The 26,744-nt window shown below is 34.6% G+C and overlaps 1 protein-coding gene across 1 annotated transcript; it reads right to left on the bottom strand.

The window, feature by feature from the left end:
• Positions 1 to 1,352: 1,352 nt before the first annotated feature.
• Positions 1,353 to 18,906, bottom strand: LOC142535135 (germacrene A synthase-like). The gene is made up of 7 exons (XM_075641679.1): positions 18,761 to 18,906; positions 3,762 to 4,032; positions 3,247 to 3,622; positions 2,856 to 3,074; positions 2,637 to 2,775; positions 2,294 to 2,539; positions 1,353 to 1,745 (listed from the first exon to the last, which is right to left on the bottom strand). The coding sequence occupies exons 1-7, from the start codon at positions 18,854 to 18,856 to the stop codon at positions 1,449 to 1,451; spliced, it is 1,644 nt and encodes a 547-aa protein (XP_075497794.1). The 5' UTR covers positions 18,857 to 18,906; the 3' UTR covers positions 1,353 to 1,448.
• Positions 18,907 to 26,744: the final 7,838 nt, after the last annotated feature.

Consider the following 26,744-nt stretch of genomic DNA (forward strand, 5'->3'; position numbering starts at 1 on the left):
TGGAGTATGAGATCTTGTTCAGTTGTCTGATGGTGTAAAATCCATTTGATGTAAATGAGTCTTCAAAACAAAGAAAGACTCATTAGACAACATTGAAAGATATAAATCAAAACTCATAGATAAAGGATTCACTCAGCAGGAAGGAATTGACTATAAGGAGACTTTTTCTCCTGTATCTAAGAAAGATTCTCTTCATATCATTCTAGCATTAGTTGCATATTTTGACTTAGATTTACTAAAAATGGATGCGAAAATGGCTTTTCTCAACGGAGAATTAGAGGAAGAGGTTTATATGAAACAACCTGAAGGATTCTTCTCTAGTAATGGTAAACATTTGGTATGTAAGCTTAAGAAATCTATATATGTTTTGTTTCCAATATAGTTGGAGTGCTTAGAAGGTTTCAATTGGAGGAAAACAGAAAACGTACAAATTATTCGATGACCGGAGGTAACGCTTGAACAGCTTCCGCATATTGTTTACCATGTTCATAGTTGTGTAGAAACATGATTTTGTTGAAAAACTCTAAAAAAAATGTCATTAAACCCAAAAGAAATGGGTCACACCTTCAAGCTTATTATCAATCTTGGAAAATAAACGGAAGATCATCCTCATTTCAAGGTATATATACTCTATTTTTTACTCTAAACAATCTCTAGTTTCCGGAGTACATTTCTTGAAGTGATCCCTGACTTAAGCGTCGGAAGGTTTTCTCCGGGTATCCTCAAACACCTCTAACATTGTTCGTGATATAGGTGGTGACCCCCAAAGTTTACTTGTGAGAACCACTGAAGGATCATCTAGACACACGGATTGACTGATCACTCAGATCTACTAATTTCGGTAACATTGTATATTTACTGCATCAACATCTTTGCCATGATTGACCATTAAGTCAATATTGAATTTTGAAACTAATAATAATAGTATAATCTCTTGCACCTAATGTTTAAACAACATAAGAAATAGAAAAAGAACACATCATCATCAAATGAAAATTAAGTTGAAGAATTGTCTCTCCATTGGGAAATAACAATTAACACAACTTAGGTAAACATTTGTCCAATTTACAGACGCATTAATCTATTCAAACAGGTTCATGAACAATTAAAAATGTACGCTGATGACAATGAAATTAATGCATGCACCTCATATTAAATGGGCAGTTAATTAGGTGTTTGATCCTGGTCAAAAATCTTTTTTGATTTGTAACATTCTTTAAATAAAAACACATGATCTCAAGTTTTGTATTATGTGTTTTTTCCAAAGGAGGTTATATTTTTTAAGAAAAAAATTCCTTAAACATTAGATAAAGTACACGAGGAAACATAATTTTCTAGCACAATACAACTAATTATTTTAAATTAATTTTATTCAAAGTTAAAGGTTACATTCTTGATCAAACATAGTTAACAGAAACAAAAACAATGCTTACATTGATTTGAAATGTCTAAATCTTGAAGGGTTCGATGTACATTGCAACTATGAGGGGCTTTATAACCTTTTCTGGTTGAGTATATCCATCTTCATTGTTCTTGTATATTACATCTATTACCCTTGTGATGTTGAGGATTATCATAAGAACCTCCTTCGAACACGGAAATGGTCTCTTGAAATCCTCATTAACATCCTTCCACGCATCTGTAGTCATTTCCTCAATCTTATTCATTGCCTCTTCCATTGTCACACCGTAATCCTTCATGTAGCAGTCGATACCGGTGGATTTTTGGCCTCTTCCTTTTTCGACCTACGAATATGTTGAGCATATGTAAGAGATACTGATTTAACCTACTGAATAAAGTACTATACACATGCAAGCTACCTCCGGAACCCTAAGAAACTACCTTTAAAACTACTGAATAAAGTTTAGATTGTGTTTGGACCGAAGTATTTGTGATAAAAGGATTTGAAAAGTATAGATCATTTTTTTTTACTCAAACTGATACAATGGATTTGAGACCAAATCCACTGAAATCATTCCATCCAGATGCAGTCTTTAGGTATTTGTAAGGCCGTACAATTAACTTGTTCATGGACTGAGGTTAATCATTTTCATGAAATAAAAATATATTTGAATTGATGAAAGCATATATGATAATGATTAGTTTCACATGTACGTGGACCTTGGAAATGAAGTTCAAACCTATAAGATTAGAAAGAAAGATTTTCCAATTCCATCAGGTATCTAGGCATAAATACTGTTAAAAAGCTCGCCTTTTCCTTCATGTATCGAAATCATTAATCTTTTACAGATTAGACTTAGATATATAGACATCATGGTCATCCAGTTTGTACCTTGTATGTAGCTTTATCACCAACCAAACGACTAATTTCTAGGCTTGCTCCAAGAATCCTCGGCATCATATTCAGCCATTCGAACTCTACCTTCGTGGCAAAATCCGTTCCCATCAATGATGCATTCGAAAGGAAGAAGTAAGCACAAGTTGTGAGCGCGTTGCTAAGGTACTCCCAAAATGGTGGCAAGTAACCCTCAATAAACCACTTGGCCTCCACATTGTAGCTCCTCACTTGTTCTTTGAACTAAACAACATCGCATACAAATTACAAACATATATGTCGGATTCAATATAATCAGATGAAATGATTTTATCTTGTAATATAATGAGAAAATTAATACTGCATCTATCGTATAGTCGACGGCATAGGATCTTCCTTCCTTTGCTAATTCTTCCTTAAATCCCGCATAGAGTTTTAAAATGGCGGTATAAAGTGGTTTCATGTACTCCGGGAGTAGATCAATCTCTCTAATATCCCACCTGAAACAACCAACAACGAATTATTGAGCAGAAATTTTATTTGTTAAGAGCCAAGTTGTGAATTTTTTATTTTTAATTACCTTTGAATTGCTTTAGTGTATGTATCTAGTTCTTCAATTGTACCATAAGCATCAAATGTATCATCGGTTAAAGATAAAAATTGGATTACTTTTGTCAACATAACTCGAGCTCGAGAAAATCGTGGCAAATGAGACGCTCCCATTGCCCAAAAGTAACACTCGACAATTCTATCTCTGGCATAAGGAAGTTGGGATGTAAGATTCATTTCTCTCCACCACCTGTAAAATAACAAGAACAATTAATTACAAACATTTTAAGTTTCAAGATATGCATGTTAAAATTAATGAACCTGTCCAAAAGTAAGGACTGTCTTAAATTGTCACTTCTTAAATCTTCGTTACATAAAAATGTGTGTGTGTGTTCGACATTAAGTTATGACAGCAATGTTACCTCGACACTTCATAGAGTTCTTGTTTGTGCAACATTTGCACTGCATTGTAGTCTAATTTAGCAAACTTCAAAAGTGATTCATCTCTAGAATATACATCCTCCTCGTAGACAGTGATGTAATGATGTGACTCAAATCTTGGATACCCCAAATGCAATGGTTGCACGAGGGCATGCTCGACTTGTCTGTTGAGGGGTGATTGGAGGTTTGTTGCCATGGATTTGAGGCAGTCTTTTGTGAAAACAAGGGCATCTTCCAGTATATTTTCTTTGCGCTTTCTCAAATGTGCTGCTTCATACAAACTCAATAAACCCCTAACATCACTTTTAAGAGACTCTTTGAACTTTCCATCGCCACCCCTGAATTTGCTAAATACATCTGATTGAAACATAAATAATAACGATAGTCAATCTTTCAGAGGATAATTATGGTATATATCTTATACACACACACACACACACACACACACACAAGTGTACGTTTATATATGTATGTATATTTCTGGTATAGCATATACCAGAAGTTAAGTGAAGTCCATGTTGCCTAAACAATCGAAAATGGATTGAAACTGTGTTTAAGTCATAGGCCTCATCTTCATAATTTGTATTCAGGCCAAAATAATGCTCCAATTTATCTTCGATTTCGTCGTCAAAGTGATACGATACGCCAAGGCGTTCTAGTGCATCGATCAAACTCATTGTATCCACCATTTTGCTTTCTGGATTTGTTAACTTAGTCTTCACTTCATCTTTCAACAATTCAATTTCCTTGGAATATTTTTCTGCTATCTGCATAAAATACACCAATCAAACATTCTCTTATAATTTCAAAATGCATGAAACAGATTAAATTAGCAGGAACCCTTTAAAGATATGATCATATTAAATGAAGTGAGCCTAAAATCGATACTTATACCAGAAACAAAATTTAAACATCCTAAATTTGTATTTATAATCTAACATCATGTCTCTTGCATGTGAAGAAATTTAGTATCAATATAGCCTATAAACAAAAGTTTCTACTAAAAAAATAGGGCAATTCATCCTGGATAAACGAATTTTTCCAATCATTTTTTCGTTGAAGTCTAGATAATCGATTATAAAAAAAATGTAAACAACAATAATAATTGCATGCAAGCCTTTTTTAAAATATAAACATGTAAAATATACATTGCGAGTGTTGGAGTAGGTGCCCGGCAAGCCAACTTGTGGCTAGGGCTTTTATTGACTCTAATGCCAAACAATCTTTATTTTAATAATATTTTACGATTTTATTCGATTATGGCATTATACTTTATCTGTATACCCATGCAAGCTGCATAGATAAAGTCCTTGAATATACAATAGGTACCATGAGGTCTGTGTCACAACGTAAGATCATGAAACTCATTAGGAAGTGTACCGTATATTCTAAACAGGTTCCTAGTCGAATCAGCTGCCTAAAACAAGGATAAAGGTCGCTCGAGCTTGAGACTAGCATTTGTGGTGTAAACGCCATGTTTCATTGGCAAGGGCATGGAGATGTCCATTCACACAGATGGGTGATCATATGATGATGCACTGAACAACCCTCCCTCGGACTATCCAAGTGGTTCCCACTTATCGAGTGGAATAGTTCGTAGTTATGGTTGTACACCATTAGTCCTTTGACCCGGGACAATGTAGGGGCTATACGTACTAGCATGCACTTTGATCCGTTTACCGACTCCATCGAGGGTCATCAGATGGCGAGGTTGGATGTAGTTTCGAAATACGTAGGAGCAAATGCATTGTAGTCGGGGATTCACCATTCGCCTACGGGTGAAGATATCCTATGTGATCTGATGAGTTAATAGTGCAAGGAGTCTCTGGCCAGAGCAAGAAATGTGCTTTAGGGAAAGGTGTTTTCCTAGTTGCACATGCCATGCCACTATTAATACTCAAAGATAAATCACATCGTTATCGAATTCATATGCAACTCTCGATATACCAATGGTTGCAGATTCGATCGGGATATATGTGTTGAAGGGATCGTACTGTACGCTAATCATGACTAAAGGTTTTTGCAGGCACTATCAGTGATACCTAGGGGATCATGGGACGATGCTACTAGACGCTCTTACCATGATCCGATGGGTGCAATCAGAAGTGAGTTCTGACATTCTTGATCAAGGAGTTGGTGAAAAGAATGGGGTTAATTAGGGTAAACCCGAATAAGAATAAATGTTATTCTGAATCACATGGAGATGTGAACCCACGGCTAGCTGTATCCTTGAACCATTGAGGGTCGCACAAGTATCGGATTCTGTGTTCCCGTTGAGATAGTCAAATTTCAAGGAGTTGGAATTTGGCGAATTTAGTTTGATGGAGATCAAACAGGAAGCTTATAAAGGAGTTTATGAGCTGATTCCATATGATGGAAGAACTGGAAGTTAGCATGATTTCTAAATAAGGAAGAAGAGTGGAACTGCCTGTTTTGTGAAGGAGTTCACTAAAACTGGCAGCTGCCAAATATGGTTACTGTCATATATGGCAAGTTCTAAATTTGGTAAATGAAAATTTTGATCTTCGAAATTTTCGATTTTCATTATATGAACAAGATTTGTATCATTGGTACATCGGCGCTCTCGGATCTTCGTTCGTGGTTATAATGAGTTCGGAATCATTTTTTTAGTGAATTTGGAATTTATTAATTAAATGATTGTGCTAGTAGTGGTGACTACTAACTTGCACAAATTCTCATATATGTTCTAGAGGAGTCTAGAATTAAATTAACCAAGGAGTTAATTTATTAATTAAATAATGATTATTTAATTTAATTAGTATACATGTATATATATTTTATATGGAGATATAAAATATGTGTATATGATATTATTATATCATATATTATTAAAGGTTAATAAATACATTATATATTAATAATATGAGAGTTTAAATATAATAAAATTATAAGAGTCCTTGTGGGAAAGGGACTCCTAATTAGATTAGGAGTCTCATTCTATAAATACAACATTAGGGCTCATTCTTGGGAGATGAAAAATTGCACACAAAATCACCACAAATCCTCTCCAATCTCTCCTTTAAAGTCACGGCAACATCATGAGAATTGGAATGAAATTTTGGCCAAAACAAATTAGACTTGTTTTAATTATGGATTAAGAATCCATAATATTGCTTAATAATTGATTAAGAACTAATTAGCCAAAGACCATGATTTTTGAAGGATGGAACTCTCGGCCATCTCTTGAAAATTGAGGGGAAAAATTTGGCCACAAGTTTCTTCAACCGCCGTGTCGCTTCGTCTCCGGATTTTGGAAATTCGGAGGATACAGTCTCAACGCGCAAATCGTTTGGATTTTCTAGTGCAAACCAAACGAGGAAAACAGTTTTCGATCGTGGACCTAATTAGGCGATCATAGGAGAAGAGCCGTTCGTAAAGATTTACAAGAAGAGCTATATCCGTTTAAACATCAGAATTGTTTGGAGTCCAGCATTTAGAACGCAAAGGTATAATTCTAAACACCCTATGAATGTTTTGAACACACGACGCCCAAGACCAAAATTTTTAAACTTCTGTTGCTTCTTGGGTGCGAGAATTTGATGTCCCAACAGTGGTATCAGAGCCAGATTATTCTCAATCGTGTGTTTTAATTAAATTGTATTGAGTTTATTATTTCTAACCGCGTAAGAATTTTATGAAAAACGCCCCGAAAAATTATTTTTGAAAAATCTGTTTTTGAAAAAAAAAATTAAAATTTGGTCTGCCCGGAACAGACGCGCGCACAGGACAGCGCAACGTGCGGGCCAGGCGCCGAGCGGCGCGCCCGCAGCGAGCGCGCACGGCACCGCACGGCAGGCGCGCGCCAGCGCCCGATCGGATCGGGCAGCGAGCGGGCGGCGCGGACGGGTACCCGAGAACGTCTCGGGCACCGCGCTGGATCGTGGGCTTGAATTGTTCGGGCCAGGGGCAATTTTTTGATTTTTTAAAATTTTGGGTTAAATTGATATTTTATGAAATTACGGACGATTTTACCCCTACAATAATTTTTATAAAATCAATTTCCTACAAAATAAATAATTGAAATATGATTTTAATTATTTATGGTAAAAGTTGTTTTACAAGAAATTTAATTATTTGAAATTAAATAAAAGTGTTTATTTAATTTGATAATTATGGCGTTTAGTGATAATTTACGAGATACACGATTTATTGATGATATGTGATATTATCGGATTTATATAATATATGATATTATATGTTAAAAGGATTATCGAGAGCCATGACTAATGTGCTAGGTGTATGTTAGGATATTTTATATGTTGTAATTTTTTTGATTATTTGATAATTAAAAGTGGACCTGGTTTATGGTCCATTCCCACCCCCTAAATTTGTATCCCAATGTGCCATGGATATTTAATGTAAATATTAGAATTAATGGGAGATCAAAATTTTAAGATGGTGGGCCCGATCCTCGAAAAGAGTTTTGAAGATCGAAGACATGTAAAATATTGGAAGCTTATGTAATATTGCATTTGCATCCCTGCATTTACCTAGGTTATGGACATGGATCCGTATGTGGCTCGTACGGATCAATTAGCTCTCGGTTATCGATCATCTTTTATTATTTATGATGTATGTGATATATTATAAATAATCAGTATGTGCGTTATTATATAATAACCAGAGTTGCATGAATCCGGCAATCATACAAACAGTCATGACACGAGTTTTAAAATTAATGATGAGACAAATTTTTAAAATTAAAATCCCTCATTTTGGATGAGATCCAAAATTTAAATCAAGCTCATTAAAAGGATAATTAAAAGAAAGTTTAATAATTCTTTGTCTTCCATCAACGGTGGTTGCATGATGAACGCTACCCGTGGTCAGTGTCTGGCTCATATTATTGGGGAGGCCTGGACGCCGGAAAGCTGTGACTTCCACTGTCATATTTGATATGAACTACGTGTAACTCCCATGACTTCGGCTCATATTATTGGTGGATCTCATGGCGACCGTCCATTAAGGTTCAACATTGATGGGCCGGGCTCGACACGTGAAGAGAAAAGGGATCATATTATTGGACCCTCCTCAAACGTGAGGCAAAATTACGTAAGGGTTGCAAGGAGTTGCAATTGGGCTCTACCTTTTGGAAGTTATGATTGGCTGATATTATTCGGGATCATAATTTCGCAATTGGGCCTTGCGTACTCACTAAGGAAATTGGATTTCCCGTTTGCCGTCGAGGGTGGTGAAAATGTCAAAATAGTGGGAGGCAATTCGTAAAAACAAAAGACCATATTGTACGTCTTACAAAATATTTTAAAATAGTCGGCAACGTTTATTCTGTTTCCATATCAGTATATTTACGATTTCGTCACGTAATCCATTTCTATCATTAAAACAAGCTAACCGAACACTAATTTTCAAGATTGGCTGAGAAAATTGTTCTAAATTCGGAGAGAATAGCATACACACTAAATGTCAGTCTTGCTGAACTGACAAAGCATGCAAGATGGTAGGACCATAGGGTGCAAGCAAAAGTGTAATATACTTGCTTCAATGTCAAATGAACTGTAGAGACAGTTTGAGAAAATTTTGAATGCTGTTGACATTCAAATACACATGCAAGAGTTGCATAGTGCATAAAACTCGCATAATAATGCACACCACTTTCAAGGAACACATGACTACACGCATGCAAGATGAGGCTCTTGCCCATGAACATGGTGTAAGTATGATTGGGCCTAATGAGAAGGTGGTGGGCCTGGAATTTGACAAGACCCTATAATTTAGAAGATGTATATTTCACTGCAAGAAGTGTGGACATAAGAAATTATCTGGGCCAGAAATGTTTTGGAAATGATAAGTGAATGTCCAAGTAAACATAATTTCAGCAACAACCAAAAGAAAACAAGATAGTCTAAACCAAGCACATTAGTGACACGTTAGGCTAGGACATATTTCCCAAAGAAGGATCCACAAGCTAGTGGGAGAGGGCATGTTTGACTCGTCACACATAAACTCTCTAAGAGACGTGTGAGTCTTGTCTGAAAGAAAAAATGACTAAGGCCCCTTTCCTAGGGAAAGTGGAACGTGCACATGATCTGTTGGATTTGATCCATACAAATGTGTATGGCCCGCTAAGTATTAGCACGAGATTTGGCCATATCTACTTCATTACTTTTACCGATGACCATTCGAGGTTTGGGTATGTGTATTTAATGAAATACAAGTGTGAAGCATTTGAAAAGTTCAAAGAATTCAGAGCAGAAGTAGAGAAACAATTAGGAAAGAGTATTAAAACACTACGATTAGATCGAGGTGGAGAATACTTGAGTAATGAGTTTCAAGACTACCTTAAAGAGAATGAGTTCTCTCATAGTGGACTCCGCCTGCTACACCCTAGTTGAGGTGTGTTAAAACGTCGTAATCGGACATTGATGGACATTGTCCGATTTATGACGGGATTCACTGAGTTGTCGCCATCCCTGTGAGGATATGTGCTTGAAACAGCGGCAAGGTTGTTGAATCAAGTACATACAAAGGCAGTGGATAAAACTCCATATGAGATATGGATGGAAAAGCCGCCCAAATATTCTTATCTAAGAATATGGGGATGCCTTGCTTACGTGAAGCAGGCAGTGGAAGACAAATTGGATAGTAGAGCCAATTTGTGATACTTTGTCGGATATCCAAGTAACTCTGTTGGATACTACTTCTATTTATCCTAGTGAAACAAAGGGGTTTGTTTCAAGGAATGCCACCTTCTTAGAGAAGGAATTTCTATTAGATAGAAAAGGCAGGATGATAGAACTCGATGAGATTCGAGAACCACCCACTACACAAGTAGTAGAATCCACACCCCAACAGCCAATCAAAGAAACACAAGCTCTTAGAAGATCCGAAAGAATCTCGAGACCGCCTAATAGGTTGAGCCTGCTTCTTGAAGAGGGCCAAGGTGAACCCATTCCTGAATGTGATCCAAGAAATTTCAAGGAAGCATTGTCTGATGCCGATTCATCTAAATGGCTTGAAGCCATGTAGTCCGAAATGGACTCCATGTATTCGAACCAAGTATGGTCCTTAGTAGATCCACCTGAGGGAATTGTTCCCATAGGATGCAAATGGATTTACAAAAGGAAACTTGGAGCGGATGGGAAGGTGGTGACCTCCAAAGCTAGATTGGTAGCAAAAGGATATACTCAAAGGCAAGGTATTGACTATGAGGAAACCTTTTCTCCAGTCGCAATTTTCAAGTCCATTAGGATACTGCTAGCCATAGCAGCATGGTATGACTATGAAATATGGCAAATGGATGTGAAGACAGTGTTCCTTAATGGGGAGATTAAGGAAGAGATTTACATGTCTCAACCTGAAGGATTCACATCAGTAGGAAGTGAGCATAAAGTATGCAAACTTCAGAGATCCATTGATGGACTCAAACAAGCATCAAGGAGCTTGAACCTCAGATTTGACAACACTATCAAAGAGTTTGATTTTGCCAAAAATCCTGAGGAAACCTTGTGTTTACAAGAAAGTTAGTGGGAGTGTAGTGACATTCCTAGTGCTTTATGTTGATGACATACTACTCATTGGGAACGATGTAGGCATGTTGAAGTCAACTAAATTAGGTTTAGCTGGTAAGTTCTCCATGAAGGATATGAGTGAAGCATCATATGTATTAGGAATAGAGATCTATAGGGATAGATCAAAGAGGATGTTGGGGCTCACCGAATCCACATATATCGATACCATACTGAGGAGATTCTCTCTGGAGGAGTCCATGAGAGGATATCTCTCAATATCTCATGGTGTGAATCTATCCAAGTCTATGTGCCCTAAGACTGATGAAGAGATAGAAACCATGAGCCGCATTCCAGATGTGACTGCCATAGGCAGTATTATATATGGTATGATATCTACTCGATCTGATGTGGCATATGCATGTTGCCAGCTGATATCAGTCGAATTCCGGTCCACTGCGTTGGAAAGCAGTGAAGGACATTCTTAAGTACTTAAGAAGAACTAAAAATTTGTTCTTTGTATACGGGAGTGGAGAACTAAAATTGGAAGGCTACATTGATTCTAGCTTCCAAACAGATGTGGATGATTCGAAATCAACCTCTTGATTTGTATTCAAGCTCAATGGTGGTGTTGTGTCTTGGAATACATAGCTGCAGGTCGAATACATAGCTGCATTGGCTGCATTGGATTCACAGCGGATTCAACCACTGAGGTCGAATACATAGCTGCATTGGCTGCAGCAAAGGAGGGCGTTTGGATGAGGAATTTCATCCAAGAGTTGGATATCATTCCTCAAACAGTTGAACCAATCCCGGTCTACTGTGACAACACCGATGCCATTGCGCAAGCAAAGGAACCGAGGTCTCATCAGCGATCCAAACATATACTGAGGAAGTTCCACATAATCCGGGAGATTGTGGGAAGAGCAGACATTTCAGTAGAGAGAGTCGCCTCCGCAGATAACGTTGCTGATCCACTGACGAAGGCCCTGCCAGGACAATTGTTTGAGAAGCATCGCGAAGCAATGGGTCTAAGATCTATGGGTAGTTCTCTATAGGGCAAGTGAGAGATTGTTAGAGTAGGTGTCCGGCAAGCCAACTTGTGGCTAGGGCTTTTATTGACTCTAATGCAAAACAATCTTTATTTTAATAATATTTTACGATTTTATTCGATTATGGCATTATACTTTATGTGTATACCCATGCAAGCTGCATAGATAAAATCCTTGAATATACAATAGGTACCATGAGGTCTGTGTCACAACGTAAGATCATGAAACTCATTAGGAAGTGTACCGTATATTCTAAACAGGTTCCTAGTCGAATCAGCCGCCTAAAACAAGGATAAAGGTCGCTCGAGCTTGAGACTAGCATTTGTGGTGTAAACGCCATGTTTCATTGGCAAGGGTATGGAGATGTCCATTCACACAGATGGGTGATCATATGATGATGCACTGAACAACCCTCCCTCGGACTATCCAAGTGGTTCCCACTTATCGAGTGGAATAATTCGCAGTTATGATTGTACACCATTAGTCCTTTGACCCGGGACAATGTAGGGGCTATACGTACTAGCATGCACTTTGATCCGTTTACAGACTCCATCGAGGGTCATCAGGTGGTGAGGTTGGATGCAGTTTCGAAATACGTAGGAGCAAATGCATTGTAGTCGGGGATTCACCGATCGCCTACGGGTGAAGATATCTTATGTGATCTGATGAGTTAATAGTGCAAGGAGTCTCTGGCCAGAACAAGAAATGTGCTTTAGGGAAAGGTGTTTTCCTAGTTGCACATGCCATGCCACTATTAATACTCAAAGATAAATCACATCGTTATCGAATTCATATGCAACTCTCGATATACCAATGGTTGCAGATTCGATCGGGATATATGTGTTGAAGGGATCGTACTGTACGCTAACCATGACTAAAGGTTCTTGCGGACACTATCAGTGATACCTAAGGGATCCTGGGGCGATGCTACTAGACGCTCTTACCATGATCCGATGGGTGCAATCAGAAGTGAGTTCTGACATTCTTGATCAAGGAGTTGATGAAAAGAATGAGGTTAACTAGGGTAAACCCGAATAAGAATAAATGTTATTCTGAATCACATGGAGATGTGAACTCACGGCTAGCTGTATCCCTGAACCATTGAGGGTCACACAAGTATCAGATTCTTTGTTCCCGTTGAGATAGTCAAATTTCAAGCAGTTGGAATTTGGCGACTATAGTTTGATGGAGATCAAACACGAAGCTTATAAAGGAGTTTATGAGCTGATTTCATATGATGAATGAAGTGGAATTTAGCATGATTTCTAAATAAGGAAGGAGAGTGTAAATGCCTGATTTCTCTCCTGGAATCTTTTACTTATCCTAATCTTCTGGGAATCCCTTCCGAAAGTTGACTCTAATACTTTAACACCACATAATCTCGTGTTAATTGTTTATTATTATTTGATCAAATTAAAAATAATAATAACAGATGCAACGTGTGTGCATCTTTTACTAGTATATATTAAAAATAATAGGCATCAACTTGCATTGCATCATGCATTTCTCTTCTGAAAGTTGACTTTAATCTTTTTACTTATCCTAATTAATCTTTCGTCGGGAATCTCTTCTGGAAGTTGACTCTAATACACTAATACCACATGATCTCTAGCCTCAAAGAAAAAAATATCCATATGCGTTGCTCCATTTTTAAAAAAAATAAATATTTTTATTTTTATTCCCAGCTTTAAATAATCAGTGTAATAATGCATTTTGTATTGAAATGCATAAAATTACGTGCGATCATTGTATAATTTAAAAGGGTTAGATCATTAATATTCGCTACCTTTATCCATGATGGAGCAAGAGATGTATTGCAATAATGAAAATTTTACAAAATATGTGCTAAATTTTAGTTAAATGTCAATGTGAATAAATAAATTCTGCATTTTACCAAAACTTCTTCGACTGGAAAAAAATATGGTTTATCGAGTCATTTTTGTTCGTAGGAGAGTTAGAAATATCATGTGGATGCTGAGTGGAACTCGGATCAAACCGAAAATTAAGAGGATATAATTTATATTTATGAAATTAAATTTTAGGTGCTATTTTTTTATGTTTAAATTTCGATTATTATTTCATCCAAAAACATTGTCTAAATTGGACCTTCCTTTGACCCGATAATCCGGGTCTTCACTTCATCTTTCAACTATTCAATATACTGTTGTGTTTATACGGGCCTAATCTCGGGATGTGACATTCTATTAAGAAAATGATAAACACGTTATATATGAATTATTGTATAATTTAAAATATTAGAATTGTATATAATTAATATTACATATAGTTTTTTATAATATCGACACTTTGGATCTACATAAATAAATAGTTTTTGAAATCCATTTTTTTTATCATTGTTGGCTTCAATTATAAGAATTCACGAGTAAACAAACAGTAAACTATGTTTAAATAATTACCACTGAAAAGTTTTTGGTACATTTAAATAATTTGTTTTCATTTTCTTTAGATAATCATAACCCAAAATTGAATAATTTAATAGATAAAAAAAACATTTTCCCATTAAATAAATCTAGTAGAAGAAAATCAAGTAATTTTGTAGTTGTAGTTATGATGATAACAAAGGAAATAGAAACAAATTACTTCATTGTAGAATGTAAAACTCCAGAACTGATTGATCCCCCCATACGCTTGGAGCAAAGTTACTTATCGGGCAAACAATTTTCTCTGGAATTTGGGCCATTTTTGTTGCTATGAATTCAGATATCAAAGCACAAAACTTTAAATTATCATTATTATTATGAAGATAAGAATTTTTTTTGTAAAATATGATAATGGAGAATTGGAACTGTTATCCCATCAAAATTATATGCGTACAGAGAATGAGATGAGAATGTTTATTCAATTCACTCTTACCAGTTATTTCCCCAATAATCTCCCTATCTTTGTGTTTTTCCATTTTTTTTGGAATTACATTTTTTTTTCAATCTTTAGTTGATTAGAGAGTAAATGTAGAAAGTTTTAGGCTTAAAAATCGAATCCAAAAATAGAGGCTCTCCAAAGACCAAAAGATTCGTATTCCATTTCTTTGTATTTGAGTTTAATGATGAGAAATCTATCATCTTCAGAAGTGTTGGAGGGTTGAGACACAATCTTTCGAACTCTCCTGGTTTTTCACACCCAAAACTGGCTTAGGCTTTGATCAAGATGAATGTAATTCATCTGAAACAAGTATTTAATTGTGTGAAGAGAAATGAAAGTTTAAATTCATAGATTTTGTCAGATCATACACAATATATGATCACTTAGAGCATGAAATTCAAGTTAGTCAGCGTGTTTATTATAATAACGAAAGAATACATCGTGGGTTTGGATATGTTGCACCTGAGAGTTATATGTCAGAACCTTGTTGGACAGAACAAGAGTTATGTTGAGGGCTGCAGGTCTAGAAAAGTCATTTTGGACGGAAGCAGTCAAAACCGCTTGTTATATTATCAATCGTTCTCCTTCAGTGGCGATTGATCTGAAGACTCCGATGGAGATGTGGACTGGGAAGCCGACAGATTATTCTCATTTGCATACATTTGGAAGTCCTCTGTATGTTCTGTACAATGAGCAAGAAAGATCGAAGTTGGATTCGAAATCCAGAAAATGTATCTTCTTGAGTTATGCTGATGGAGTAAAGGGATTTCGCTTGTGGGATCCTACTGTTCACAAACTTGTCATCAGCAGGGATGTTATCTTCGAAGAAGATAAAGTAAAGTGAGACAAAGGCAAATCGAATTCAGAAACTACTATTTTTCAGGTGGAAAATAAGACGGACGAAGGTCAAATTTCTTGTGAAGCAGTGCCAGAGCACGAAGAACAAGAACATGTTGAGTCAAAGGTTTCCAATGTGAGGCAGTCAACTCGAGACAGAAAACCACCAAGTTTGCTTTCAGATTATGTCACTGAATGTAACATTGCATATTGTCTATTATCAGATGATGGTGAGCCATCGAGTTTCCACGAGGCTACTCAAAGCTCGGATGTATCCTTGTGGATAATAGCAATGCAAGAAGAGTTGGAGGCATTAGACAGGAATAAAACTTGGGATCTTATTACACTACCACAAGGAAGGAAAGCCATTGGAAATAGATGGGTCTATAAGATCAAGCGTGATGACAATAACCAAGTGGAGCGGTATCGTGCTAGATTGATGGTAAAAAGGTATGCTCAGAAAGAAGGCATTGACTTCAATGAGATATTTTCTCCTGTGGTTCGACTTTCAAAAGACAGAGTAGTGTTGACATTGTGTGCGGTGTTTGACCTACTTCTAGAACAGCTAGATGTGAAAACAACATTTCTTCATGAAGATCTTGAAGAAGAAATCTATATGCTCCAGCCAGAAGGTTTTGCAGAAAAAGGCAAAGAGAACTTGGTTTGCAGGTTGAGGAAATCTCTGTACGGTCTCAAACAGGCGCCGAGATGTTGGTACAAGAGATTTGATTCATATATCATGAGCCTTGGATACAACAGACTGAGTGCAGATCCTTGTATATATTTCAAGAGGTCTGATGATGATTATATTATTTTGTTGTTGTATGTGGACGACATTTTGGTAGCAGGCCCCAACAAAGATCAGTTCCAAGGATTGAAGGCACAGTTGGCTAAGAAATTTGATATGAAGGACTTGGGACCAGCAAACAAGATTCTAGGGATGCAAGTTCACGGAGACAGAAGTAACAGAAAGATTTGGCTTTCCCAGAAAACATATTTGAAAAAAATCTTGCAATGCTTCAACATGCAAGATGGTAAGCCAATTTCGACCCCTCTTCCTGTTAACTTCAAGTTATCCTCCGAGATGTGTACTAGCAGTGAAGCAGAGAGGATGGAGATGTCTCGAGTACCGTATGGATCAGCAGTGGGAAGTTTGATGTTCGCTATGATATATACAAGACCGGATATTGCTCAAGCAGTGAGAGCAGTTAGTCGATATATGGCGAATCCTGGACGAGAGCATTGGAGATTTGTTAAGAGGATCCTTAGATACATTAAGGGTACCTCAAATGTTGCATTATGTTATGGAGGATCAGATTTTACACTCAGGGGCTATGTCGATTCAGATTATGCAGGTGATCCTGATAAAAAAAAAAATCTACTACTGGTTATGTGTTTACACTTGCGAGGGGAGAAGTAAGCTGGGTTTCAAAACTGCAAACAGTTGTAGCGTTATCTACAACAGAGGCAGAATACATGGCATATGGATTAAAAGGTTATTGGAGGAAATCGGACACAAACAAGAGAATGTTCCTTTGTTTTTGTGATAGTCAGAGTGTCTTGCACATCGCAAGGAATCCAGCCTTTCATTCCAGGACTAAACACATTGGAGTACATTTTCACTTTGTGCGGGAAGTAGTAGAAGAAGGAAGCGTGTATATGCAGAAGATCCATACGAAGGATAACATAGCTGATTTTCTGACCAAGACAGTAAACACTGATAAGTTTGAGTGGTGTAGATGCTCAAGTGGTCTAGCAGAAACATAACTAGCAGGAAATGGCAAGATTGAAAGGATGTGTGGAGATGCGTTTGATTCGCAATCAAATCTTTAGTGGAAATGCTCAAGTGGTCTAGCATAGTTCTATAATATTTGTGAGGTGTTTTTTTCTCATGTATTAAGAGAGTGTGTATTCTCTTTGGAAACACAGTGAGTGAGTTGTATACCACAAAATATTATAGTGGAAATTCTTTTCATCTTGCCCGTGGTTTTACTCTAATAATTTTTAGGGGTTTTCTACGTAAATCTCGGTGTCCATTTTATTCTTTATTTTCGGGTTTTATTATTTCAAATTCCGCACGTGGGACCAACAAAGATGAAATAGCACTTTCTTAATTCCACATTTATAATATAAATTTCATTTCCATGCATTTTTATAATATTAATAAACATAGTTTCATCGTTAATTACAACATTGTTCACTCCATTAGATCTATATGAATGATAAATCTCTATTCCAAAGTTATGTCACACGGTTCTTTCAAGAAAATGTTGTATATATCCATAATAGTTAAAGATTTTCCAATTTTTTTTCCATATTCGTAGATTATGTGTACTAAATGTTGCAACAGAAAATTTTGTACAAGAACCCTTTAATATGATAATATTAAATTAAGTGAGCCTAAATTTCATACTTACCGTCATGCATGAAACTTAATTTAATATTAATATGATAATATTAAATTAAGTGAGCCTATTTCTAATATACTAGATTATTTGGATCAATCATGAAAATATTATTTATTGACGTTGGATATTTAATATGACAACCAGAAATTTTGCGGTATCTTTTCGGTTTATATTTTTAGCTATTCCTGCATTGAAAAACTATATAATTTTGCGGTATCTTTTCGGTTTATATTTTTAGCTATTCCTGCATTGAAAAACTATATTATTTTGCTGTTATTGATAACTTTTTGATTAATAGGGTAATAACATTTTGATAATGGTCATGTCTCGTGTCGAGTGACAATTAAAATGTCTCTTCTGTATGATCAAACACTTAGTCATTGTACAAAAAGTTATACCTAATGCTAATGATACAACTTCAATCTTTTAAATATCATAGAAGCTCAAACGTCACGTTTCTAATTCTCTTACGGAAGGGACAATTATTGAGCAGTAAGCTCAAGTATCAGGATTCGATTTCTCTCAAATATGGGTAATTATTGAACCTCAATGTTCCCCTCCCAATAATTTAACTTATTTATATTCAATGAGAATCAAACATGTGATTCTAATTTTGATACTAATTGTAGAACTGAGCGCTTGACGTTTTACGAAAAGTTATAGTTAGTGGATATTGTGCAACTCCATTATTTAAAAGGTGTAATAACTCAAACGTCACGTTACGGTTTCTCTTCTGACATGGACAATTATTACAACTTAAGAATAACAATACAATATATGCATGTACTTGTCAGTTATAAAAAAAAAACATAAGACACATAAACAAATTACCTCATTATCACATGTAAACTTCAAGAATTGATCCCCCCACAGGCTTGGAGCAAAGTTGTCTATCGGGCGAACCATATCTTTTGAAATTTGAGCCATTTTTCAGTGTATTATATATGTAATAGAAAAAAATATTTAACAAAATGAAGGATGCAGATGTGCGTCTATTTATAGCATAATAGTCAAGTCAACAAAAAGTAATATTATAGTATATCTTAAAAAAAAATCTATAATATTATATACAAAAAATATCAGGCGACATTACATTCCATTCCAAGTAGTTTCAGTCGTGGCTCATTTTCCACCATATCTACAAGTATATATTTATCCCGAATCCCCACTTTAGACACCTCAATTCTTTGTCCATTTTCGAGATCGGACTTGTAGTCTAGTGGTCTCATTCGTCAGATTAATTGGTTCTCCTCCTTGGGTTCGATCCTCCTCTCCGCATGTGTTGTAATAAAAAAAATTCTTTGTCCATTTTGTTTACAATTATTCTTTTTATTATTTCAATCTTTAATTGATTAGACTGCAATTCCAAATGCGATTTTTTTAACAAAATTACGTTTTAACGTGAGAAAATCTTAAGATGACACGCATTAATTCTAATAATATATTTTTTAAATACTCTAAACTTGGAACTCGATGTTTATTGAATATTAGCGATTTTTTTGCAAGCTTTATGTGTATATATATGTGATATTTTTGTTTTACATTTTTATTTATAATTTAATATTTTTTAATAAAATGATATAATCATTTAAAAATTCCAAAGTTTGAATAAATATTAAAGAAATATTTTAGTAGTTTAAAATTTTTTGAACAGTATATATGATAGTGATGAAAGAAAAACACAAATTACTAAAATAGTTTTTTATAATATTTTTTGTTAAAAGAAAATAAAGTACTTTATAATTTTAGAAGGATATTGTTAGTATTTTAAAAAATTCATCATGACATTAAAATTCATCTTAACTTTTCAATAAATTACAAGATTTCACCGTAAAAAAAAATTAATTATTTTAGGTGTCCTAAACTATAGGAGATAATATATATTATAGATAAGAAATGAATTTTTAAGCGGTTTATATTTTTTATTATCGCTGTCTCTGTCTCTATCTCTACTGTATTAAATGTTAGCCTAAAAGAGACGAAAAATTTGGTAAGTTAGGTACCGCCAATTCCACAGATTGCATGCATTATGACTCCTCGTCAATTTTTATAATTATGATATTATTCGAATTTTAATATAAATTATTCTATTAAAAATATTAATTAATTAAAATAATTTTTTTCGTCAATTTTTATAATTATGATATTATTCGAATTTTAATATAAATTATTCTATTAAAAATAATAATTAATTAAAAGAATTTTTTTTAAAAAAAATCGACTGTATAAGCATGTACATAGACGCTAGTTTTTATAATTCCTAGAAACTCTATTCACGCACAAATTGATGCAAGCATGCAAGATTGTGGTTAAATACGTAAAACTACATGTGATCATCATTTTGAATTTTAAAATCGCCGTGTTATTGATTATTAATGAGTGATATCTATTGAAAATTTAGAAACAATATTATTCAGTAACTCTATAAACGATTTGCTTTTTATAAATCTGAAAAATTTATTATAGTTAATGTGAAAATATTTTATCGGTGACAAGTACGTAACTCTTACATTGAGAATGAATCACTATAAATCTCGTGTGTTCTAGTATTTATTTCTCGTGCGATTTATCGTTTTGGGAATTGAGACTGATACTCTCTTCCTAACACAATTTTGAGGTCGGTAAAATATTGGAACGTGCATGGTCCTCTAAATTCAATGACTCCCTATTTTTATGTTCTACAAGAAAAAATAGATATGCAGATATTTTTTCGCTGAAAATTTGTAAGGTTTGGGACCTATTTGTCCAACAGTTAAAAACAAGTAATCTCGTATGTGACCGTAAATTTGTGTTTTATCAGAATTAAGTGTTACGTGAAATGTTACAACATTTCAAACAACATGCAGCGGAATATTTAAGTTTGTAACACAAATCAATATTAAGTAGATGCGATGGAACATAATAAATTTTACACAAGTATGTTATACTTGTGCAATGGCTCAGGACAAAAGTGATCACTAGAAAATAACTTTCAGTTTACAAAACCAATCACTAGTGATTTTAATGAAAATCAATTTTCTCAACACGTTGAGAAAATAACATGTTTTCTAAAACAATTAAACACTAAAAGACAATTAAGAAAGAAAAAAAGTGATGCCAAAAATTGGAGCAACAAAAACAAATCTTCAGCCAGCTCCTTCACGGATGTTGTCTGTAGATATCTCCAACAATCATGGCAACACATGAAACATCACTATTCAAAACAACAACGTCCTTGTAGAATGTTTTTCTCTGAAATCCATGACATATAAAGTGCAGACGATATACAGCCACAAATACATGCAAAGTGCAGACGATATGCAGCCACAAAAACTTCCAGTAGAGAGTGAAAGACGAATCGATCTTGAGATCAAATAGAATTAAAGCACCAAAAGGAACGACCACACCTTTTCTTAACTTGCTTCCTTTATTTATAGTTGTTTCATCTTCTAGGATTCATCTTCAAAAAAATATTCAAGATATAGAAATCAAGAGTTCTATTAGAAACAACCTCTTTTTTACAAAAAAATCAATAATACCATATCTTAAAAATCATTATCATAAATATCATATCTAGAAAGGTAAAAGCAATAATTCAATATCTCATGAAATCTTATCTATATAAAAAATATTTCAAGGGATAAATTATATTTGGAATCCAAGATAATTTTTCCTTTCAAAAGTAATTGACCTTAACTCAATTCCATGTAGCTTCAGTGGTTCTTTTTGCAGCATGCAGTGTGCCTCCAATAGATGATAAGCCTACTAGCTTAATAAACTTTACCATCTTGCATGTGATTAGAGGATTAGGGCTGCAGTTAGGCCGGCGATTTAAGATGTACAGGTAGGCTATATGCAATTTAAGAAGCTGACTAATTTTATTAATGGTGTGATTATTTTGTTATAATTTATAGATTTTGTGACACAATATGATAAGTTTTTGGGTATCGACATTGATCATTTTATTCAAATGAACCTCCTTTGTCTATTATGGAGACAAGCATGTCTTTAGTCACAGGCCCCGAGACCGAGGTGTATAACATCCGATATTGTTTAACAATTTAACATTGTAAACAATAAGCCTCGTAGTACCATATACAACAAACTGGTGTTTTTTCATAAATAAACTTGTCCTTACAATGTAAAAGTCAAAATAGATAAAGTGTGGAAACAATTACAATTGAACTAAAAGCATAACTAAAACATGGCTTTGAGATTGATCATCACCACCCTTAGAACATCTCTTGCCCCTCGACTAGCCGCTCTTCGTTCTTATCTTGGGAGAGAGAGAGAGAGTAAGAGGTGAGTATTTCGTGAAATACTCAATAGGTGAGGCTGATCGATCATAACAAACAATAAAGGTACAACATATATATTTACACATTTCGAAATATAATCATATCAAATACAAGTCAGAACGTAACAAAATAAATGACACTGAAAATCATATTATTTTCTATTATTGTTAATTGATAATTCTCTAATTTTTAATCATCTGAAGGACAAGACTAGTTAACGATTATTATATCCCATTATATTAGGGCCATATCATAAGAAATATTTGAAATTCCTTTGTCATTTCAAATACAAATCATAACAGTGCCCTTAATATTTCAAACATATATTTGAAATTCCTTTGCCATTTCAAATACAAATCATAACAGTGCCCTTAATATTTCAAACATACTTTTGAAGGTTTTAAAAAAATCATGACCTAACAAACCAAAGCGAATCAAAAAGATGACCCACATATATAGAATTGAAAGAATATATATAATGTCGATCAAATTTTCAAACATATATAGATATAATTTATAAGCGTAAGTCCACTTACTTGATTAAGGTCTAAAAACGTGAAGGGCCTTTAAATTTTAAAATTTGAAGTTTAAATTTCGAAATTTTAAGTTGTTGGCTTGGCTGCTTGCTGCTAAATTTTAGTTGGTCAATTGTTCCATCATTGAGCCTTATTCAGTCAAATAATTTTCGAAAATTAGGAACCACATGGTTCAGCTAAAGAGTCCATCCATTTTTAGCATCCGAATTCGAGTTTTGTGATGCTAAATATTTCATGGTCAAAAATTTCAGGTTCTCACATTAAGTTTTTAGTTAAATATAAAGTTACAGGAGTGAATTTATAGGTTATTAATGACTTGTTGACTAAATATAAATATTACATAGGCCATCACTATCTAGTAAAATTAGAAATATCATGTGAATGATGAAAGTAAATATTAAACAAACAAAACTTTATAAGAAAAATTATGGGATTGAAGAAAAATATTTTTGTATATAATTTTAAGCATAAAAATTATTGGTGTTTTATGTATAAATAACTGAACATTTCTCACGAAAGTCGAGCAAAACTGCACAAAAAATATTTCAATATAGAGCTCTATATCCTACATATATTATTCTTTCCTCTAAAGATCTGTATCCTTCAATGATGTTTTCATGTGTTCTAGATAGACAAAGTGTTTGCACAATTTCTTGAGAATACGGGCGTGAATCTTAAATTCGATCTTTAGTTCTAATATCTTCAGAAAATATGAGGCTAAACCGAAGGATATTTGAATGAAAAACGATACTAGGAAAAAAAAATTCATACCATGATCATTGAATTTATACAATCACAAAGAATCTAAAATGAACATAAAAACGAAATAAGAGTTGTTGAAAATATGAACGAAAAACTAGACAAAATACTAGAAATACTAAGAAACTGTGAAAGTTTGATAGAAATTTGACTAGAGAGAACTTGCGTCTCTCACTTGTTTCTGCCGATGTTTTTGTTTCATTTCTGGGGATTTCCCCACTTCTCCCATGATCTTAATACACGATTTCCGATGTTTCACGTCGTTTGCATGTGGGCTTCAGGGCCACTGGTGTGAGTCCACATACTTTTTCAATATTTCAACCAATTAGCCATTTAAAATATTTTAGTCTAATGGGCCAATTTTTTTTTCTAATTTGTTGGTTTTCATTCACACTTTCTTGGGACAATAATTTATTTTTGGTGCAAAAAAAATATCCCCACAGGCATTGGCCTATTGGGCCAAAAATTCTTGTGTATAATCTTTTTAACAAAACAAAATCATTTTCATTTTTATTTCATTAATCATTTGGCCCACAACAACTTTAGGGAATTGAGCCACTAGAATGATTAAAAAAAGTTCAAATTTGCAAATGGTCTCATAATTAAATTCAAAAAAAATATTTTGTCCCGCTTTCTTCCTTCTTCTTCCAAAATTTTCTTCAGAAACCATGCTTTTTAAAATCCCCAATTTCATTTTTTGGAAATTTTATTTCATATATCTTTTAACAAATTCTCAGTCACCTTTTCACCTACACTCACCAAAAACATTCACGACTGGCCACAATTGTCGCCCGAACGTGCACAGCGCTTGAGCTTGCTGCATCATTTTCTCATGTCGTTGGCTTGGCAGCCATGAACTCGACTTTTTTCCCTTTTTTTGCAGCTAAACTACTCTCGTACTCAACCAATTCATGCTACCTCAAGCCATCGTCATCGAATGTGCTCTGACCCAAGTCCTCTCCCTTACCATTTAGTGTCACGCTAAGGTTGGTACAAGCTCTTCTTTGCTTGTAGAAATATTTTTAAGGTGTTTTTCAATTTGTCCACATGAAATCCATAAACATTTTCTAGCCTCCAACTTCGTTCAGATTGTCGATCCAGTTGACGCCCTTACTATTGTGATGCCTAGAGCCCAAGCTACTCCCCAAGCTAACTCTCCATGTCCCATGACCACATATAGTTATCTTGTTTTCTTTACTTGGATTTTATGCCTTTAATTATGCTCATTTACCTATAAATATTCTCATATATTGAATCAATTGAACCTCATGAGACTAGAAATATTACCTGTGGGGAAACGAAGCCGCCTTATTTCTGGTTTGGCTTGGCCTGCTTTCCTATTTTGCTTTAGTTGATTCATCTTGTCATGTTGTGGCTTCACAGTTACTGAAACAAAGTTGTATGTTCATGCATGTGTATTTCATTGTGTCTTGGCTTTTTTAATTGTCTATATGCTACTTTTTTTTAACTATGTGGAATTCTTTTGGGGAATTGGTCATCTATGTGCTTTTTGGCCATTCATTAACCTTCACTATCATGATTATAGCAAGTTGGCCATTGGTTGGCCTTGACTTGACAATTTCTATTAACCTGTGAATTCCTCGTACAACCTTTATATGTTTGTAGTTGTTTTTAGTCACGACCAATCATTCGTTCCGAGCTTGCCGCTGATGCTATCCAGGTCTATGATTGCTACAATTCCCCCATCTCTGATCACTTTGGCTGCACCAAATTTATCATCAGAAGTTGTTGCCCCATCCATATCTACCATCGTTTCATATTGGTTCTTATGATGTTACAACATCCTTTCTTGCCTCTCTATTGGATACTCCCCTTGTTCAGTCTCATGCATCTTTTAGATAAAGTACTTCCTTGGCTCGCTCATCTCGTTTACTTTACCTAACTAATGTGTTTGAATTTTTTCAGCCATTAGTTGGCCTTCTTGTATTTGTAATTATCATTTGCCTGACGGGGGAGTTTGATGCCTTACCAAATTTGTTGCATCTATTTCGAGCTATGGATCTACTCACAACTCTAGAAACTCCTCCACCGGCTGCTAAAATCTTTTATAAGATCGAGGAAAAATTGAAAATATTACTGCCACAATCAAACAAAAATGGTACGCCCTTTACCAAAACTTTTTTTGTTGGTGGCAAGTATTACTAAGACAATTTTTTGACATACCATATTTTGGCCGAACTCCCCATAACAGCTTTACAATGAGCCAATGAATCTTTAACAGTTGTTATGTTCTCTTTATATTTAAAATTGCATGCTGCATTTCACCTGGTTCACAACATTATTCTTAAGCAGATATTTGTGTGCATGCATCTTTCTTTGCTTATTGGTTGTTGGTTTTGACCATGATAATGTTAGGCTATATGCTGGTCATACTCCCTCATAGTGATTGGTCAAAATTTGGTCACTTTCACTAGTAGAAAAATCGCTTTTTACTTCGCGTATTCAATAAAGTAATAAGGTAGTTAATTGCCGAAGTATATGGACGTGAAGTAATAGATGTACCTTTTACTTTGCATAATAACCGAAGTTGTATGATTGAAATTACTGAAGTCTTTGACCGGTTTTCCTTCGAAAACCGGTCCGGAATTGGAACGGTGCCGAAGTAAGAAATGTGTTTTACTTCATCGATTTTTGTAAATAGTAAAGTAATAGAATATATATAACTTCGTCTTAATTATTATTTAGCGAAGTAGTTTATAATATTTTACTTCACAATTTACATTGAGTGACGAAGTAATTCATCTGAAAGACTTCGTAGTTATGTATTTTTGTGAAGTAATAGACGCAAACAACTTCACAATTTATCCCATTTGTTGAAGTAAATATAATCTATAACTTCAGCATTTATCCTATTTGTTGAAGTATTTTATATTATGTTACTTCACAATTTACATTTAGTGACGAGGTAAGTGGTTCGAAAGACTTCAATAATTTGTATTTTGGTGAAGTAATTACGCAAAACAACTTCGTTTTTACAGAACAATGGTGAAATAAATTAATTCTATCACTTCGTCTGATTTCTTATTGACGAAGTATTTAATATTATGTTACTTCACAATTTGCAAATAACAACGAAGTAATTTATCTGTTACACTTCATTATTTTTTATTTTGATGAAGTAATTGTTAAAAAAAGACTTCGCAATATATGACTTAATACACTAATATAATTTAATTCATAAATTATCCATCTAAAAATGATGAAGATCCAGAAATACACAAT

Source organism: Primulina tabacum, unplaced genomic scaffold (genome assembly GCF_025594145.1).
Source record: "Primulina tabacum isolate GXHZ01 unplaced genomic scaffold, ASM2559414v2 Contig799, whole genome shotgun sequence".
Lineage (NCBI taxonomy): Eukaryota > Viridiplantae > Streptophyta > Magnoliopsida > Lamiales > Gesneriaceae > Primulina > Primulina tabacum.

Bases quoted from the DNA above. Each gene is read 5' to 3' on its own strand.
- LOC142535135 (XM_075641679.1), bottom strand. From the start codon at position 18,856: ATGGCTCAAATTTCAAAAGATATGGTTCGCCCGATAGACAACTTTGCT. The intron at 3,623-3,761 runs GTATATGCTATA...TGTTTCAATCAG, and splicing joins TGGACTTCACTTAACTTCTG to ATGTATTTAGCAAATTCAGG. The intron at 1,746-2,293 runs GTACAAACTGGA...ACATATTCGTAG, and splicing joins GTGATAAAGCTACATACAAG to GTCGAAAAAGGAAGAGGCCA.